The sequence below is a fragment of the Podarcis pityusensis genome (assembly GCF_964106645.2).
Source record: "Podarcis pityusensis genome assembly, chromosome: 3".
Taxonomy (NCBI): Eukaryota; Metazoa; Chordata; class Lepidosauria; order Squamata; family Lacertidae; genus Podarcis; species Podarcis pityusensis.
Window position 1 is genome coordinate 86,223,760 of NC_138026.1, and position 18,294 is coordinate 86,242,053.

The following is an 18,294-nucleotide window of genomic DNA, read 5'->3' on the forward strand; positions in this document are numbered from 1 at the left end:
ATCTAACTTTGTCTTGTGTTGAACAAAGCAAAGCACTATGATTAACAAAAAGCAAGTGGTTTGAAAAAAATTAAATTTAGGTCATATATGGTTTTAGCAGAAATTATAATATCCAGTCAAAAACAATTCTGCTGTTCTGTTTTAGAATATGTATTATAGGCAGTCTAACACATGAAGGCTTATAACTTATGATGGACAGGTCAATCTGTTTCCAGCCTATATCAGTTTTGCATGCCTTTATTAATAAATTAATAAACTTCTCTCCTTTTTCTACATTCATCTGCAGGTGTTTCTTTTAAAAAATTGCATTAAAATCATATTGGGATATAAATAAATTCCAAAGATACGGATTTAAATGTATATTTTATCGCAACATGTGCATCTCTAAGTTTATTTTATTTTACAGCTATTTATTTTTAATGTATTGAAGTATTTTTTTTACCCAAGAGCGGCACCAAAATTCAGAGAAGTGCAAAATCTGAAAGATAGTTGTATTCTGCTATGGGAGATAATCAGACCAGTTTGCACTGGAATTTATGGAAATCAAATTCCACATGCATTCCTATGTAGAACATGAAATTCATCTAGTCCTTGTGATATCTATGTGTGTTGAGTGGGGCATAGGATTCAGAGTTATTTTTTAAATATATATTAATTATTGGCTACATTTTGCCTATTACAGGAGGGACCCATGGTTCCAAATACACCACCTCAAGAAGCTAGCAACAGATTGCAGATATTTCAGGTAAGAATGTTTAAGATGTTAAACTGAGTGGTGTGGTATTTGGGTAGGCCTTAATGGATGATTCAGCAACCCTTCTTTTTGATTTGTTAAACTCTTCAGAACATTGACACTGGTGGGCACCTTATTCAGTACAGTTCTCAGTAGTGCCCTAGAATATTTTGCCTTCACTTACGGATTATTTATTTAGAGCATGTCTACCTGCCTTCAACCAAAAAGCCTCCCAGAGTGCCTTAATTAATAATAATAATAATAAATAATAAATTTTATTTATATCCCGCCCTCCCCAGCCGAAGCCGGGCTCAGGGCGGCTAACAACAATCAAATAATCAAAAAATCAAATAATCACACAATCTAAAAATATTTCATTATAAAAATTAATTAAATCAAATTGATGGCAACCAATTAAGCAAAGTTCTGTGCAGGTTGCCAGAGGAGGGAGTCAGGCTGCGCCCTGATCAAAGGCCTGGCGGAACAACTCTGTCTTGCAGGCCCTGCGGAAAGATGTCAAGTCCCGCAGGGCCCTAGTCTCTTGTGACAGAGCATTCCACCAGATTGGAGCCGCAGCCGAGAAGGCCCTGGCTCTAGTTGAGGCCAGCCTAACCTCTCTGAGGCCTGGGACCTTGAGGATGTTATTATTTGCAGACCGTAGGTTTCTCTGTGGGGCATACCAGGAGAGGCGGTCCCGTAGGTACGAGGGTCCTAGGCCGTATAGGGCTTTAAAGGTTAAAACCAGCACCTTAAACCTGATCCTGTACTCCACCGGGAGCCAGTGCAGCTGGTATAGTACCGGATGAATGTGATCTCGCAGCGAAGACCCCATAAGGAGTCTCGCCGCGGCATTCTGCACCCGCTGGAGTTTCTGGGTCAGTCTCAAGGGCAGCCCCACGTAGAGCGAGTTACAATAATCCAGTCTGGAGGTGACCGTCGCATGGATCACAGTGGCTAGGTCAGGGCGAGAGAGATAAGGGGCCAACTGCTTAGCTTGGCGGAGATGAAAAAATGCCGCCTTTGTTATAGCTGTAATCTGCGCCTCCATAGAAAGGGAGGTATCGAAGATTACACCCAAACTCTTAACGGACGGTGCTGGCACTAATTGCACCCCCGCAAGAGATGGGAGTTGCCCCCTCAATCCCATATCGTCCCGACCCAGCCAGAGGACCTCTGTCTTCGAAGGATTTAACTTCAACCGGCTCCCACGTAACCATCCAGCCACAGCTTCCAGACATCTGGTCAGTGTGTCTGGGGCCGAGTCAGGATGGCCATCCATCAACAGATAGAGTTGGGTGTCATCAGCATACTGATGGCAACCCAGCCCAAAACTCCGGACAAGCTGGGCGAGGGGGCGCATAAAGATGTTAAAAAGCATCGGAGAGAGAATCGCACCCTGAGGCACTCCACACACCAAGGAGTGGCGCGATGACAATTCCCCCCCAAGCGCCACCCTCTGTCCCCGACCAGAGAGAAACGAGCGCAGCCATTGAAGGACTGTGCCCTGGATCCCCACGTCGGCAAGGCGGTGGTCCAGGAGTTCGTGATCGACCATGTCAAAGGCTGCTGACAGATCTAGAAGAATCAGCAGCCCCGACCCACCTCGATCCAGCTGCCTGCGGAGATCATCTGTTAGGGCGACCAGAGCCGTCTCGGTCCCATGACCAGCGCGGAAGCCGGACAAGCTGGGCGAGGGGGCGCATAAAGATGTTAAAAAGCATCGGAGAGAGAATCGCACCCTTTAATTGATAAATGTAATTTACATTTAATTGATAAATGTAATTAATCAATTACATTTATATCTCACCTTCTCCCATTGGTAGTTAAGGTCATTAGCCAGGGATCTTGCTTTGCCTTGTGGTCAAAGACTGGAATGACAAACTGAGGGAAGTAAACTGACTTCTCTAGAACACACCTGTGTTCCCCCCCCTGCCTTTTGTTGATGCAAGTTGTTCTGTTGCCTCTCAGTTATTCCCCTCAGGCTCAGTCCCAGTTTTAGACTCACACTCTCCAGTAACTGCATCACATGTTTTGCTTTGTCTTTGAAAATGTATTTTTAAAAGAAAGGTTGAATCTTTTTGGGGGCCCACCTGAAGCGTGAGGTATTATAGGCACCCACTCTGAAACAAGGGGAGCCAAAACAATTTTTGCGTGACGGTTTGCTTCATTCTAACTAGTTATACACCAAATTGTTTTTATTGAAGTATTGCATTATATCTGAGCTTTAGTCCCATAAGAGCTTTAGTCCCAGTCTGTAAACATTTTCTACTTTTCATTTATTGGGGCCTATGCCATTGTATTTCTTGCTGTTTTGATTCTCATTATGATAACCTTGAGACTAACCTTTTATATGGCACTGTCAAATGACTGCCCTAAATCTTGTGTAGCTGTTTGACTCTGTGAAAGATAAGAAGAGCTCATCAAACAGTACAAGGTAGCCTACTATCAGAACATGAGTGCAGTGTGCAGCTGCCACCCCTTTCTGCATATTTGTAAATTCAGACATTGTTTGATTATGGCAGCAGTAGTTGGTAGAGTAGTGGTGCTTGTCTGACTTATCACCCACATTACTGCAGCATACTTGCAGGTAGAGGGTGAGGTTGTCGCGATGCAAATGCACTGGAGGAGTCAATCCTGTGCTCTCACCATTGCATTTGCACCATGCTGACCCTCCCCCTCCTAGTAAACAGAAGTGATACAGGCAATGAGATCCCTGCGACATTGCCAACCACTTCTGTGTTATAGCTAATGATCATATTGATTCACCAAGCCTTTTCACACGTATGTATTTGCCACATATTATACCAGCAGACTTCGAATTCCCTGTTTCCCCCCAGTTGTTTTGTAGGACTTTGTGCATGTGACTGTACTGTAGGGAACCAAGGTCGTTTATGCTGACTACATGGGCTCCAGGCCCAACCTGAAGTCCTGGTATTCGGACCTAAAACCTAAATTACTTGGGAGTAGGGTATTTTAAGGAGTACTTTTTCCACTCTGAGCTGTCCTCCACTCTCTTAGGTCTTAATCTGAGGCAGGTTCTGCATCCCCTATGGCCTGCTCTCAAAGATTGGGGAGGTGATATGGTGACAGCATCTTTTCAGCCAATGCACACAAGCTTCATAACTCCCTCTCCATCTCCTCTCACATCTTTCTCCTCACAAAGCTTTGTTTAAGACAAGGGGAAGATTAGTTGCTATGTTTTCTCTTGCTGTGTTTTTCTGTTACTAATCTCTAGCTGCTTTATTGTTGTTGTTGTTATTTTCTTTCATGCTTTCTTTTAATTTGTGAGCCACTGTGGACATTGGCTTTTTAAACAGAAAAGCGGGCTAGAAACATTTTAAAATATAATAAATCTAAATGCTGATCACATGAAGCATTTCTGATAAGAAGATATCACATGACTGCAGTATCCAAACCAATCTAAGAAAGTGCTGATGGCCTAGTTAACCTAAACATTGCATATATAGTAGTTGATTTCTTGCCACCTGATTACTCCATACTTGACAACTCATAGCTATTGAATGCAGGAACCAACTTCATTGAAAAACATTGCTTCAGCCATCAAATGATTAGCATGCCAGAGTGAACTGGCCCTGTGTAATTGGCATTCACAGAGATCTGCAAGTAATACATTCATGCGTACAAAGTGCATCATGAACATTATGTTATGCCTGATCTAATCCCCAGACTTCTCATATGAGAACGAAGCCCAAGGGACTTGTCTTGGATATGCATGTAGTAAAGGATAGCTATGTTTGTGTTACATAATCTAAATCCTTTGTTAATTTCTGTTATTTATTAGGCCAATTTTGATGAGCTCTGGAGGAAATTTATTACTTATTCATCTGGTGAGCAGCTATTTGGATTGCCTGTCACGGACTATGAAGTTTTACATAAAATCAGGTAACTGTGGAAAATTGTTCTACCTGCCAGAATAAGTTAAGGATTGTAGGAAGGCTTTAATGATGGGAGAGACATTTGCACAATATTGTATTTGTACACTGGGGACACTATATATAATCTTCAGAACTCAGCTCCTCTGAAAACTTGCTATAATGTGAAGAATCACAGGAGGAAATAAAGAAGGAGGGACAGCTATGAGATGTGTCTTGCATGTGATGTTTGTTCTGCAGAATCAAAAGTGAGTCGTGGGAGTGATGAGGCAGAAGGGGTGTTAAGAGATGAGCAGTTAAAATCAGCTGTAGAAAGCTTTTGCTTAGATTTGGGAACTGGAACCGCATTTGTGTAAGATATTAACAGAATGAAGTTGGGCAGCAGGCTGGAAGACTTTTAGTATAAGCATCTTGGAATCTACATTCCCGTGAATGTGGCAGCAGGTGTATGTGTGTACCAGCACAGCTGTCTTCTCTCTTCTCCTCAGTGTTTTTGGAATTCAGCGCCCTGATGCTCAGTTGCCTCATGGGGAAAAAATCTTAAGTCTTGAAGGCTAAAGTCTCTCCCCGCCCCAATCTGTGAACCCCTTGGGATAAATCTGTGCCTCTCCCAGGGGGGCCACTATTTTGATTATAGTTCAGATTAAATCAGCTGCACTTTTACAAAGTAAAGGTAAAAGGTAAATGTGATGAGTATGAGTTACTCGTGCGTAAACTGGTGCCTCTCTAGGCTAATTTGCCTTGTTAAACCTTTCTGACTGCACAGCCCTTTCTAATCATGACTGCCTCAGTCACTGGCAGAATCCGTCAGTGGGCGTTTCTTGAATCTCTTCCAACATAAGAGTTGTTTGACACCCAGTCTCCTCCTCCTCTCACTGCGCGGGAGCCTTCTGCGCAGGGAGGGCGTAGGTAGCGGAGGACCTGTCCCCTCCTCACTGAGTTCCAGTGAAGAGTCCGGGAGCCCTTTCTCCGATCCCCCCATCTGCCCACCTTTGTTCCTGGTGTTGCGCTTAAATGCTTCCCCCTCCACTGAGCTGCTTCTCCCCCTGCTGCTGGGTCCTTCTCCAGCATCATCTAGGAGCCTCCCCTTCGCCTCCCGCTCCGATGTCAGTTCCCTGACATCCACCTCCCCCCCAGAATCCCCTCCACCCCTGGACCGACCTGTGGGATCAACTTCGTCCCCTTCGTCGGCCGAGGAGGCGGGGAACCCCCGGAAGGAACTGTCACCATCTTCTGTGGATTCGAAACCCGCTTCCCACCCGCTCTTCCACCTGCCAATGGGGTGGTCTTCCCAGTCTGATTCTTCTTCCTCCAAAACCTCTCCTCCCTCCTCCTCGGAGTCAGAAAATCCCTCAAAAACCTCTTCCTCATCTGTGGTTCCAAATTGCTCCTCCCAGAATCTCTCCAGGGGTTTGGGTTTGTCCGGGAACCGGCGGTGGAATACCTCCACCAGATACCTGTCCTCGAAGGCTTCCGTGGGGACCCACGTGTTTTCGGACCTGGGTTCCCCTTCCCACGCTACCAAATACTCCACCCGGCGCCCTTGCCACCTTGAGTCCAGTATTTCCGTGGCCCTGTGGTGGTGTTCCCTTTCTTCTACCTGCGGGTGTGTGGTGACTTCTCCCTCTTGCCCCTGGAATTCCCGCCCTTCCCTATGCGGTGAGAGCAGGGACCTGTGGAAAACCGGGTGTATTTTCATGCTATCAGGCAACTTGAGCTTAAATGCCACGGGATTAACTTGCTGTGTTACCTCAAAAGGTCCCAGCCGTCTGGGCTGCAACTTCTTGCACCCCCCTTTGAAAGGTAGCCCTTGGGTGGACAACCACACCCGGTCCCCCACCCGTATGGTCTCCCCTTCCCTGCGGTGCTTGTCTGCCTGCCTCTTGTAAGTTTCCTTGGCCCGCTCCAAGTTCATCTTAAGTTGCTGGTGTAGGGCCTCCATTTCTTCCACAAACTGCTCTGCAGCGGGTACGCTCCAGCTTTCCTCCCCACTCCCCGGGAAGGCCCTGGGATGACACCCATGGTTGGCCATGAATGGGCTCATTCCCGTGGACACGTGTTCCGCGTTGTTGTACGCGAATTCAGCCAGCGCTAGTTTTTCTACCCAATCGTTCTGCCTCTCGCTGACGTAGCAGCGTAGGTATTGCTGGAGTATACTGTTCGCTCTTTCTGCTTGCCCGTTGGTCTCTGGGTGTCTCGCCGTCGAGAAACCCACCTCCACCTGCAGCAAGCTCATGAGCTTCCTCCAGAACCGGGAAGTAAATTGTTTTCCGCGGTCGGAGATAACCCTCAAGGGGGCGCCATGCAGCCGGAATATGTGCTCCACAAACAACCGGGCTGTTTCCTCTGCCGTTACAGCATGTGAGCAAGCTATAAAATGGCACATTTTTGTCAGTAGGTCGACCACTACCATGACTGCTGTCTTTCCCCGGGACTTGGGCAAATCTGTCATAAAATCAATGGATACCACCTCCCAGGGTTTCCCCGGCGTGGGTAAGGGTTCCAGTAATCCTGTGGGGGCAGCCCGCTCCCCCTTTGCCCTTTGGCAGCGGTCGCACCCCCGTACATATTCCCGTACATCCTCCCTCACCCTGGGCCACCAGAACTGCCTGGTCACGAGCATCATGGTTTTGTGCTGTCCAAAGTGCCCTGCTGTGGGGTTGTCGTGTAGTTGTTTGAGTACCTTTCCCCTCAGGGTCTCCCCCGGTACGTACAGCGCTCCCCTATAGTACAGTACCCCTTCCTTCTCCTCAAACCCTTCTTGGGTCCCTCTTCCGTCTCGTAGTTCCCGGATTTTAGTTTGCGCGAACATGTCGTTTCTGGTCAGCCCGGCTAGTTCTCGTTTCCCCACCAAAGTTCCCCCACACACCCATCGGTCCTCAGGGATCACGTGTCGTTTCTCCGGCGGCCCCTCTCCTTCCAGGTACTCCGGTTTACGCGAGAGAGCGTCTGCTCTTACGTTTTCCTCTCCGGGTACGTATCGGATTTCAAAGAAAAACTTGGAGAACTCCTGTGCCCATCGAATCTGTCTCTGGTTGAGTACTCGTGCGGTTCTCCAGTACTCCAAGTTCTTGTGATCTGTGCAAACCTGGATCTGTTGTTGCGCCCCTATCAGTAGATGACGCCAACGACGAAAGGCCGCGTAGATTGCCAGCAGTTCGCGGTCATACACTGTATAGTTTTGCTCCGACTTGCTCAGTTTTCTCGAGAAAAAGGCACACGGTTTCCATTCCTGCTTGCCCCTCCCTGGCTGCAAAAGGACCGCCCCTACGGCTCTGTCGGACGCGTCGGTCTCTAGCCTCAGGGGTTTCTCCAGATCTACGTGCAGGAGTTGCTCTTCCGATGCGAACGCCTTCTTCAGTTTTTCGAAGGATTGCTGGGCCTCTTCTGTCCACACAAACTTCTTTTTGCTACTGAGACAATCCGCGATGGGCGCTGTCAAGTGGGCGAAGTTCTTGATGAACTTCCTGTAGAAGTTGCTGAACCCTAGGAACCTCTGTACGTCCTTCCGTGTTTTGGGAGCCTTCCACTCCAGCACTGCCTGCACCTTGCTTGGGTCCATCGCTAAGCCTTTGTCAGACAACTTGTACCCCAGAAACTCCACTTCTCTGGCGTGAAACTGACATTTTTCCAGCTTGACCCACAACTGGTGCTTCTGCAGTCGTTGTAACACTTCCCTGACGTCTCTAACATGTTGCTCCTCATTGTCCGAATAAATTAAGACGTCGTCCAAGAAGGCTACGCAGTTCTTGTACAGCAGAGACCCCAACACGTGGTGCATGAAAGCTTGAAAACAGGCGGAGCCCGACTGTAATCCAAAAGGCATAACTAAGTACTCAAAGGCACCTAGGGGTGTGAACATTGTGGTCTTCCATTCGTCCCCCTCCCTCATCCTGATCAAATTGTATGCGCCCCTGAGGTCCAGCTTGGTAAAAATTTTGCCTTTCCTCACTCGCGTTAAAATGTCATCAATCCTGGGCATTGGGAAGGTCACGGGTTCTGACACCAAACTGACAGCTCTATAGTCCACTACGAGCCTGGGTTTATTTGTGTCCTTTTTGTCCACAAAGAACACCGGACTGCCCCCTACCGCCTTTGATTCTCTTATGAAGCCTCTTTTCAGGTTCTTGTCAATAAATTCTCGCAACTCCTTCATCTCCCTGTCAGACATGGCGTACAGCTTACCCACTGGCAGCTGAGCCCCCGGAAGCAAGTTGATCTGGCAATCAAAGGGCCTATGGGGTGGCAGTCTATCTGCCTCCTTCTCGCTGAAGACCTCCCGCAGATCTGCGTATTGTGGTGGCACCTCCCCTTTCCGCTCCACCGCCATCCCAGCCACCCTGGCCACGGTCATTCTTGGGGCTTCCCCCCCTAGACAGTGTTCCAGGCAGTAAGCTGACCCAAAGGTGACTGTCCTCTGATGCCACGCCACCACTGGATCATGTTGTGCTAGCCAGCTCATCCCTAATATTATTGGGGGCCCTGCTAGTGAGGCGACGTGAAAGGCGATGGTCTCCGAGTGCCTGGACACCCTCATTCTCATTGGTGGGGTCTGGTGTGTCACTTCCCCTCCTAGAAGCTCCCTGCCATCAATGGTGGTCACTTGCAAGGGAAAATCCAAAGGCAGTAAGTGGAGCTGGTGCTCTAATGCAAAGTCTTTGCTGAAGAAATTACATGAGCTGCCTGAATCCAGCATCCCTTTCACCTTGACTGGGTGCCCGTTCGGGAGTTCTAGCACCACTTCGATGGCTATTGCCGCCTTGGGGGGGTCTGGTTGGGGCACTTTTACTGGTGGCTGGCCTGGCTGCTGTGCCCCTTGATTGGCAGCCAAGCGTTCCCGTTTCCCTGTTCCTGTTCCTTTACCACCTCCTCCTCACCCCCTGAGGCTCCCACCATTCATTGCCAGGCCTTTCTTTGAGGGCAGGCTCTGGCAAAATGTCCTGGCCGCTGGCAAAGGTAACACTTCTTGGAGGTTTTCCAATCCTTTCCCTCCTTTTTGCGCCCTTCGCTGGTGCTTGAAACTTCCCACGCGCGTGCCCCATCTATTTCCATTGGCTCTGCTGGCGGGGAAGGCTGCCTTGGTATTTCAGGAATGCGGTAGTCATGGCAACGTTGCTCTCTCCCTTCCCGCCTCTCCTGGGCCCGCGCTTCCTGCCGCACGCCAATCGCAAGCACAGCCTTGGTCAGCTGATCCATCCCCTGTGGGCGGGGTGCGCGGGAAAGTTCATCCTTAACCGTTGGGGACAACCCCTCCTCGAATAACATCTGTATGGGTTCGGAGTCCAGTTGCCACCCGAGGCGGTGAACTATCATGGCAAAGCGCGACCAGTAGTCCCTAACTGACTGGCTCCCCTGTTTACAGTTCATCAGTTCCCGCTTTGTCACACTTTTTTGAACATCAGTGGAAAACATTGCGTCCATTGCTTGGAAGAATTTCCTCAGGTCCTGCATGGCGGCATTCTGCGTCGCCATAAGGGGCCTGACCCATTCCCTGGCCCCGTCCTGCAGGTGACCCACAATATATGCCACCCGCGCCGCGTCGTCTTCAAAATCGTCATCCTGCAATTCCAATGCGTACTTTATTTCCGTTCGAAACGCACTGTATTCTTGCGGCTTCCCCCCAAATTTGTGCACCAGTCCCGGTACCTTCCTTGCTATGGGGGTGGGTCTGACCTGTGCATCTTGAGACCGCCTTTCGTCCAGCCGCGCCGTCAGAATGGCCACATGCTGCTCCAACTCTCGGTTCCTCTCCACCAGCGTTTGCCCTCCAGCTGCTCCCCCCTGGGTGCTGGCTTCTCCGGGCTTGCTCATGATGCTGCCTGCCTGCTGCTGCGCACGAGCAACTTTCAGGGACTGACGGATTGCTGTGATGAGTATGAGTTACTCGTGCGTAAACTGGTGCCTCTCTAGGCTAATTTGCCTTGTTAAACCTTTCTGACTGCACAGCCCTTTCTAATCATGACTGCCTCAGTCACTGGCAGAATCCGTCAGTGGGCGTTTCTTGAATCTCTTCCAACATAAGAGTTGTTTGACACCCAGTCTCCTCCTCCTCTCACTGCGCGGGAGCCTTCTGCGCAGGGAGGGCGTAGGTAGCGGAGGACCTGTCCCCTCCTCACTGAGTTCCAGTGAAGAGTCCGGGAGCCCTTTCTCCGATTCCCCCATCTGCCCACCTTTGTTCCTGGTGTTGCGCTTAAATGCTTCCCCCTCCACTGAGCTGCTTCTCCCCCTGCTGCTGGGTCCTTCTCCAGCATCATCTAGTAGCCTCCCCTTCGCCTCCCGCTCCGATGTCAGTTCCCTGACAGTAAAGGACCACTGGACGGTTAAGTCCAGTCAAAGGCGACTATGGGGTTGCGGCGCTCATCTCGCTTTCAGGCTGAGGGAGCTGGTGTTTGTCCGCAGACAGCTTTCTGGGTCATGTGGCCAGCATGATTAAACCGCTGCTGGTGCAACGGAACATCGTGATAGAAACCAGAGCACATGGAAACACTGTTTGCCTTCCTGCCACAGCAGTACCTATTTATCTACTTGCACTGGCGTGCTTTCGAACTGCTAGGTTGGCAGGAGCTGGGACACAGCAATGGAAGCTCACTCCGTTGCGGGGATTCGAACCACTGACCTTCTGATCAGCAAGCCCAAGAGGCTCAGTGGTTTAGACCACAGCACCACCCACGTCCCACTTTTACAAATAGAAGGTATGCTAGTGGCTCCATCACGATGGTTTTTTTTTTTTTTTTTTTTTTTTTTGCAGGAAGGAGCTAAGTTTGCTTCAAAAACTGTATGGATTGTACGATACTGTGATGAATAATATCAGTGGGTATTATGAAATTCTCTGGGGAGATGTAGATATTGAAAAAATTAATGCTGAACTTCTGGAGTTTCAAAACAGGTGAGCTTACTTTCTACATGATTTGCAAACCATCCACCACACTATGTACATTTTTGTTGTTGTTTAGTCGTTTAGTCGTGTCCGACTCTTCGTGACCCCATGGACCTGAGCACACCAGGCATTCCTGTCTTCCACTGCCTCCCGCAGTTTGGTCAAATTCATTTTATCTTCTGCTAAAACCTGTGCCATTGCTTCCCCTGTTGCCTATGGCTGAAACTAATGTAATTAACTACATAATTAATTATGTGAGTAATTTGGATGCATTTCAGCGTAAGACAAATGTCAGAAAAATGCAGAAAATGACATGGTTGTTTATGTAATGTTTGGGGAATTAAAAACGACAATTGCAAAAGCCAGTATTTGCTTGTGCAAGTTCTGTTATTGACCTTGGACGAATATACAATAGTGACAATTTCTGCTCCCATTTCCATTTCTGGTGGAATTTTCTAGCATACCTTAGTAGTATGAGCCTTTGCATCTCTTAAAGTAAGCAGGATCAGTCCTGCCTAAGATTCCTAACACCTGGGAAGCAACATCAGCAGGTAGTCACAGCAATGCCTTCTAAGCTGTGGTTCCAGTTTTAGAGAAGGATGCAAATACATTTGTTTTTAGGAAAGCTTTTAGAAGTTTTTCTTTTTCAAAAATGAGCTTATTGTTTTGTTTCTATTAAGATATTTGCACATTTTAGGTTTAAAATAGTAAAATGTTCGATCTTTTTCAATGAAAGGTGCCGCAAACTACCTAAGGGGCTCAAAGACTGGCAAGCATTTTTAGATCTTAAGAAAAGAATAGATGATTTCAGCGAGTCCTGCCCACTGCTGGAAATGATGACTAATAAAGCAATGAAACTAAGACACTGGAACCGTATTTCTGATACAACTGGGCATCCATTTGATGTGGAATCAGATTCCTTTTGCCTTCGGAATATCATGGAAGCACCGCTTCTCAAGCATAAAGATGACATTGAGGTAGTCTTCCATACAGTTGCATTTTTATATTGAAAGAGAATGCCAGACTGAGGTGCAGTTTGAGAATCAGTGAGCATGCTCTAGAACTGTCATTCCCAATTAGCTAAGTATTGTGGACCACCTGTTTTTCAAAGGCCAAGCCATGGATCCTCTACTTCTGAAAATTTTAATATCTCTATGGTAGTTTTTGTTATGTGAATGGCACCACAGACTCCCTGGGTGGGTTACGAGGACCCACTGGGGTCCATGGATCACCAGCTGGGAACCCCTGGCCTAGAAGGTATGCCTTTCTTTGCTCATGTGTAGCAATGTTTGTGTCAGTACACAAAAGAGGTATACCTAAACATGGGCACAAGTAAGGTGTCTTTATTGAGATTCCTCAGTTGGCATATCAATATTTTTAAAAATTAAGGATCTTTCTTTCTTTGCAGGACATCTGTATATCTGCTATAAAAGAAAAGGATATTGAAGCTAAGCTAGCTCAAGTAATTGACAGTTGGGCAAATCAGGTCTTGAGTTTTTCAGCATTCAAAGGAAGAGGAGAGCTACTTCTCAAGGGAACAGAATCTGCTGAAATTATTACACTGATGGAGGACAGCTTAATGATCCTGGGCTCTTTGATGAGTAACAGGTAGTTTCACAGATTTTGTAGAACGTTTTTATTAACATTTTTGTCTCATTCTTACAACTCTCTATATCCAGCCTTTCAGGATATTATTTTTTTCCAAGGCACCTTACAAGTCATAAATATTTAAAGACATAACAAACAATATTAACAAAAAGTCCAGTGATCTCTCACTTCTCTCCAACTGTGGCTGAGTAGGACAGAAGAGAGACAGTACCCTTTTGCCCTATTTAACCAAGACAACTGGCACAGTACCCAGGCAAGTACGTTCATGGTACCTGAGTAATTTTGGCCATAGAGTTGGAGCTGTGCTCTCTGAGGTCAGACAAGGTGCTCATCTACTATCCATTCTCCACCCTAAGCAATGGCCAGGACAGTAGGATGCTACAGCCACCAATACCAGCTTGGTGCAAATGTAACAGTGCCTAGTTACCTTATCACAGTTAGGCGATTAGGAGAAGCTTGCAGATGTGCACACCCCTCTCTCTTTGTCCCCTCTTTTGTAAGTGTCCTCCCCTTCTCTCTTTCAGTTTTGGAGCAAACTCTTAGTATTTCATCTGCACCAACATTATCACTAAGGTAGTCTAAACCACAGTTACAAAAACCTACTTCTAAGTATGGTTGCATCCTGTGGTTTGGGCCCAACAAGAGTTCGCCATAGTCCTGGTTCACAGGTTACATGAAGCCAAACAATGGCTTAGCATGAATGAGCAAGCATGCTGGCACATAGTGAGAAAATCATAGGTGCTTCACTCCTCCCCTCCTTCAGCTTCTAGTGGGAGCTAAGCTGCGATTTGGCTTAGCGTTATGTCCAAATAAAGACTCATGGTTTGCCTCACTCCAGGTAAATCACAAGTTGTATCAAGGTTTGTTCTTGGCTTTCTGTTTGTGGTTTGAGGGAAGCAAACCATTAACCTTGGTTCAAACATAATACTAAGCCAAACCATGGCCTAGCTCTCAGTATCATGGCAGCAGCAGGGGAAGAGCCAAGCAGTCTTGATTTTCTCACTGTGCGCCAGCATGCTTGCTCATTCACGCCAAGTCACAGTTTGGCTTAGCATTACGTGTGAACAAGGCCACAACACCTTTAAAATTGTAAAGCTGAACCACAGTTAGCTCCAAAACTTGAGGAGCGGGGAAGAGGGAAGAGAAAAAGGTTGTCTACACAAAGGCACTACCAAATAGAGATATTTATGTTGGGAAAAAGCACCAAGGCAAAAGCCAGCTCCAGATGGCTGGAATACAAAACAGTGCAGATGTACTGTTGGAGAAAAGGTGGAGCCTATTCTCTGTACTGAGCACCGGATGTTAGCTCAGTGTGTCATATGACCTGTGCTGGAAGTACAGGGGAGGAGTGTGAGACTCTTCTGATGGAGTCTGAAGGGAACAGTCACATTTCTATGTACTGTTGACAGGAATAAAACATGTAGAAAGGACTCCTGTCTGTCTCTTCTTCCCCTCCCTGGGAAGGAATGCAGGGAGGGAGGAAGGAGGAGGGTGTGTCCTGCTCACGTTTGAGGAGGATCGCCGGTATGTTTACCTAGCCTGCCGGAGGTCGCAGACGGACGGTAAACACACAGTATCTCGCTCAATTGCCTCGGGGGAGGCCAGGTACCTCTGCCTGTGGGCTGATGATACTGACATATGGTAGCAGAGGATGGTTTCGATCCATCGAACATCTGCATGGGAGGCTGGTGGATTGTCCTCCTCTGCTCCAAGGGAGAAGGCAAGCGTCTGAGAAAAGCCAGAGGCTCAACAGACAGCTGGTGGAAAGAAGAGGTGTTTTCCAAGCAACAGAGCTCAAGGTATGCTGCATTTCGGGCTAAAAGTGTGAACGCAGTTTGATTAATTCCCTGGTTCACGGAGCTGCGTTTCAAAGAAAACAAAAGCTCCGGGAGAAGAGGCCTGCATTCCACAAATTCTTGTGGTTAAGATAAGAAGTCCTATTGAAATGCATTGTTGCTAGGTAACGGAAAGTTGGAAAGTTACTGGCAAAGGGGCTGGACTGTAAGCCTGGGAAAGCGAAACAATACCAGAGAATTGTTTTGGCTACAAGTTCACGTGCCCTTGGAAGGGACTTTTCGTAGCAGCCAGAGTTTAGCTGCCAGGTGCAAAAGACCGTAAACAACTTGCAGTTTGCTGCGTGAGAAAGAAAAAAACAACTGTTGGATTTTACAGTTTGTTTGACAGTGTGAGCTGGAGGCTTGGATTCAAAATGGATGCCAAGAAGGGGGGAGACTTGCCTAACTCATCTCCCCTGACCAGAGACAGTTATTCATCATGGTCTGGATGAATAACTACCCCAGAAGGGGTGAGCCAAGATGATGCTGGCCAAGTTCCTAAGAGCTCAACGAAAGCTGAGGAGAGCTTTGACCCCAGAGGGGAGAGTGCAGGAACTGTGGTTTTTGGAACTGTTGGTGTTCCTGGACAAGGTGCAATGGGTGTTGCTGACAGGGGGAGGGAAGAACAGAGTTCAAATCTCCCCACTGATGATGCTACTGGGAAGCATGGAGTAGCATTGAGTGCTGTCCGATGCTACAATTGTGGACAGACTGGGCATCTACAGTGAAACTGTAAGAAGCCGCGCCAGTCAAGAGGAGCAAAGAGCAGCTCTACGAAGCCTGAGGCATCAGGCAAAAGCCGTACCAAGTGCCAGGTGAAACCTGCAAAGGCTATGATGGCGAAAGGAACCACGCCAGATGTTGGGAACGCATTCATAATTGACACGGGCGCCACGGTTCATATGTGCCTGCACAGACAACTATTTTCGACGTTGAGGAAGCAAAGCTTCACTGTGAAACAGCCCAACGGTCAGGAGTTGGAAGCGACTGGAATTGGGACTGTGTATCTTGAGAGTCTGAACTTGACTATAAGTGATGTTTACCTGGTTCCAGAACTGAGATTTAATCTGCTGAGCGTGTCGCAGATTGCAAAGAAAGGACTGAAACTGTCCTATGATGCTAAAAGCTGCAAGATCTACAAAGATGGAGAACTGTTTCTTACTGCCAAAGAGAAAGATGGACTGTATTTGTTGACTTTTGATCAAAGTGATTACATGAAATGTAATTCTTCTGTTTCTAACGAAATCTCTCTTGCAGGTGTGACCAGTGTGAGCACCAGGAAGGTGACGAAGAAGGTCGACAGAGCATTTCAGCGGGTGTATGCTGATGTGATTGGTCCTCTAGAACCATCTAGAGGCGGTGCACGATTTTACCTTGTGTGTGTGGATTGTTTCACTAATTATTCTTGGGTTTATATGATGGAGAAACCGCAAGAAACTTTAGAAAAGTTTCAGGAGTTTTGTGACAAGGTTAAAAGTATGCATGATGCTAACATTGATTGTCTTTTCACAGATGACAAACAAGTTTTTCTGTTACAGAAGTTTCAGAAGTTCCTGGATGGAAAAGGGATAGACCACAAAGTTGCAGTTTCGCAAGAAGCGTGGAACAGGGGGGTCTGTGTGAGAGTGAACAAAGAATTGCAAAAGGGGATGAATGCGCAATTGCTGAGTTCACATTTGCCACATGAATATTGGGCCGAATCGCTAGCGTCCTATCTTCATGTGTGGTTGAGAAAGGTCTCAACAGAGTTGGGATGTTCTCCTTTTGAGAAGCTGTTCAATAAAAAACCTTCTGTTGCCTATTTTAAGGTTTTCGGGTCTCATGTGAGAACAGAAGCTCCAGGTGGAGTAAAGAATGCCAGAGGCATTTTTGTGGGTTATGAAAAGGGTCTCTACAGAGTAATTTTGTCTGAATCTGGTCAGGTGATTCTCACAAAGTTCCTAGAGAGTGCTCCAAAGCAAGAGCGGATAGTACAGACATTTCCCACAGGAAACGATTCAGATGATGATGATGATTTTTCTGATGTCACAGATTACAGTGGTACTGATGATGATGACAGTGATAGCTCAGAGAGTTCAGTTGTAACAGTCATTGAGAGAAAATCTCACACAATGGATAGACCTTCACAGATGAAGGAAGAACCACTGATTGCTACTGGTTCTCAACAGAGTCCAAAGGCTGAACCAGTGAGCAGAGAGGATCAGAACCTCATACGCAGGTCTGAGAGAGTTACAAAGGGTGTACCACCAAAGAGGTACTCAAAAGAGTTTGCTAACTTAGCTGTTGCATGTGTTGCTATTGTTAACAACTCAAAGCAGGTTGAAGCAGTGTCTAAGTCAGAGACAAAGACACAACAGAGGGTAGCTAGCCAAGGTAATGCAGAAGCACTCATTCCTTGGAAGCCAGACAACCAGAGAGGTACACTGGTGAAACCAGTGGTGGGGAGTTCCAAGGGTGGAACTGAAACAACAGGGGACTGTTATATGTATAACAACTGTTTGTTCTCTTCTCTGGATAATGTTTTGCCAATTGATGCTTTTGGGGGAGGATGTTGGGAAAAAGCACCAAGGCAAAAGCCAGCTCCAGATGGCTGGAATACAAAACAGTGCAGATGTACTGTTGGAGAAAAGGTGGAGCCTATTCTCTGTACTGAGCACCGGATGTTAGCTCAGTGTGTCATATGACCTGTGCTGGAAGTACAGGGGAGGAGTGTGAGACTCTTCTGATGGAGTCTGAAGGGAACAGTCACATTTCTATGTACTGTTGAGTGACAGGAATAAAACATGTAGAAAGGACTCCTGTCTGTCTCTTCTTCCCCTCCCTGGGAAGGAATGCAGGGAGGGAGGAAGGAGGAGGGTGTGTCCTGCTCACGTTTGAGGAGGATCGCCGGTATGTTTACCTAGCCTGCCGGAGGTCGCAGACGGACGGTAAACACACAGTATCTCGCTCAATTGCCTCGGGGGAGGCCAGGTACCTCTGCCTGTGGGCTGATGATACTGACAATTTAAAGTGTGTGTGTGGGGGGGGGGAGTTGTTAAAAGAATATAGTAACAATAATATTGTGAAAAGGGTCACACTTGAATTTCATGCTGCTATTTCTTGCCTCCTATTCTCAGATACAATGCACCTTTTAAAAAAGAGATTCAGAACTGGGTGTTCAAACTTAGTACCTCCAGCGATATAATTGAAGAATGGTTGATTGTGCAAAACCTCTGGGTTTATCTTGAAGCTGTTTTTGTAGGCGGAGATATTGCCAAGCAGTTACCTCAGGTAATTCTATCATGGTTAAGTTATGTAAATATTGATCTTGAAATGTAGCTGCGTAGCAGTAGTTCGCACGTTAGAATG

General features: G+C 47.2%; 1 protein-coding gene across 1 annotated transcript in view; it reads left to right on the forward strand.

The window, feature by feature from the left end:
* Positions 1–18,294, forward strand: part of DNAH8 (dynein axonemal heavy chain 8) — a 138,772-nt gene that overhangs the window by 41,058 nt on the left and 79,420 nt on the right. The window contains 6 exon segments of the mRNA XM_081000066.1: positions 683–745; positions 4,536–4,636; positions 11,375–11,512; positions 12,240–12,480; positions 12,912–13,111; positions 18,063–18,216. Coding sequence (XP_080856192.1) covers positions 683–745; positions 4,536–4,636; positions 11,375–11,512; positions 12,240–12,480; positions 12,912–13,111; positions 18,063–18,216 — 897 coding nt within the window.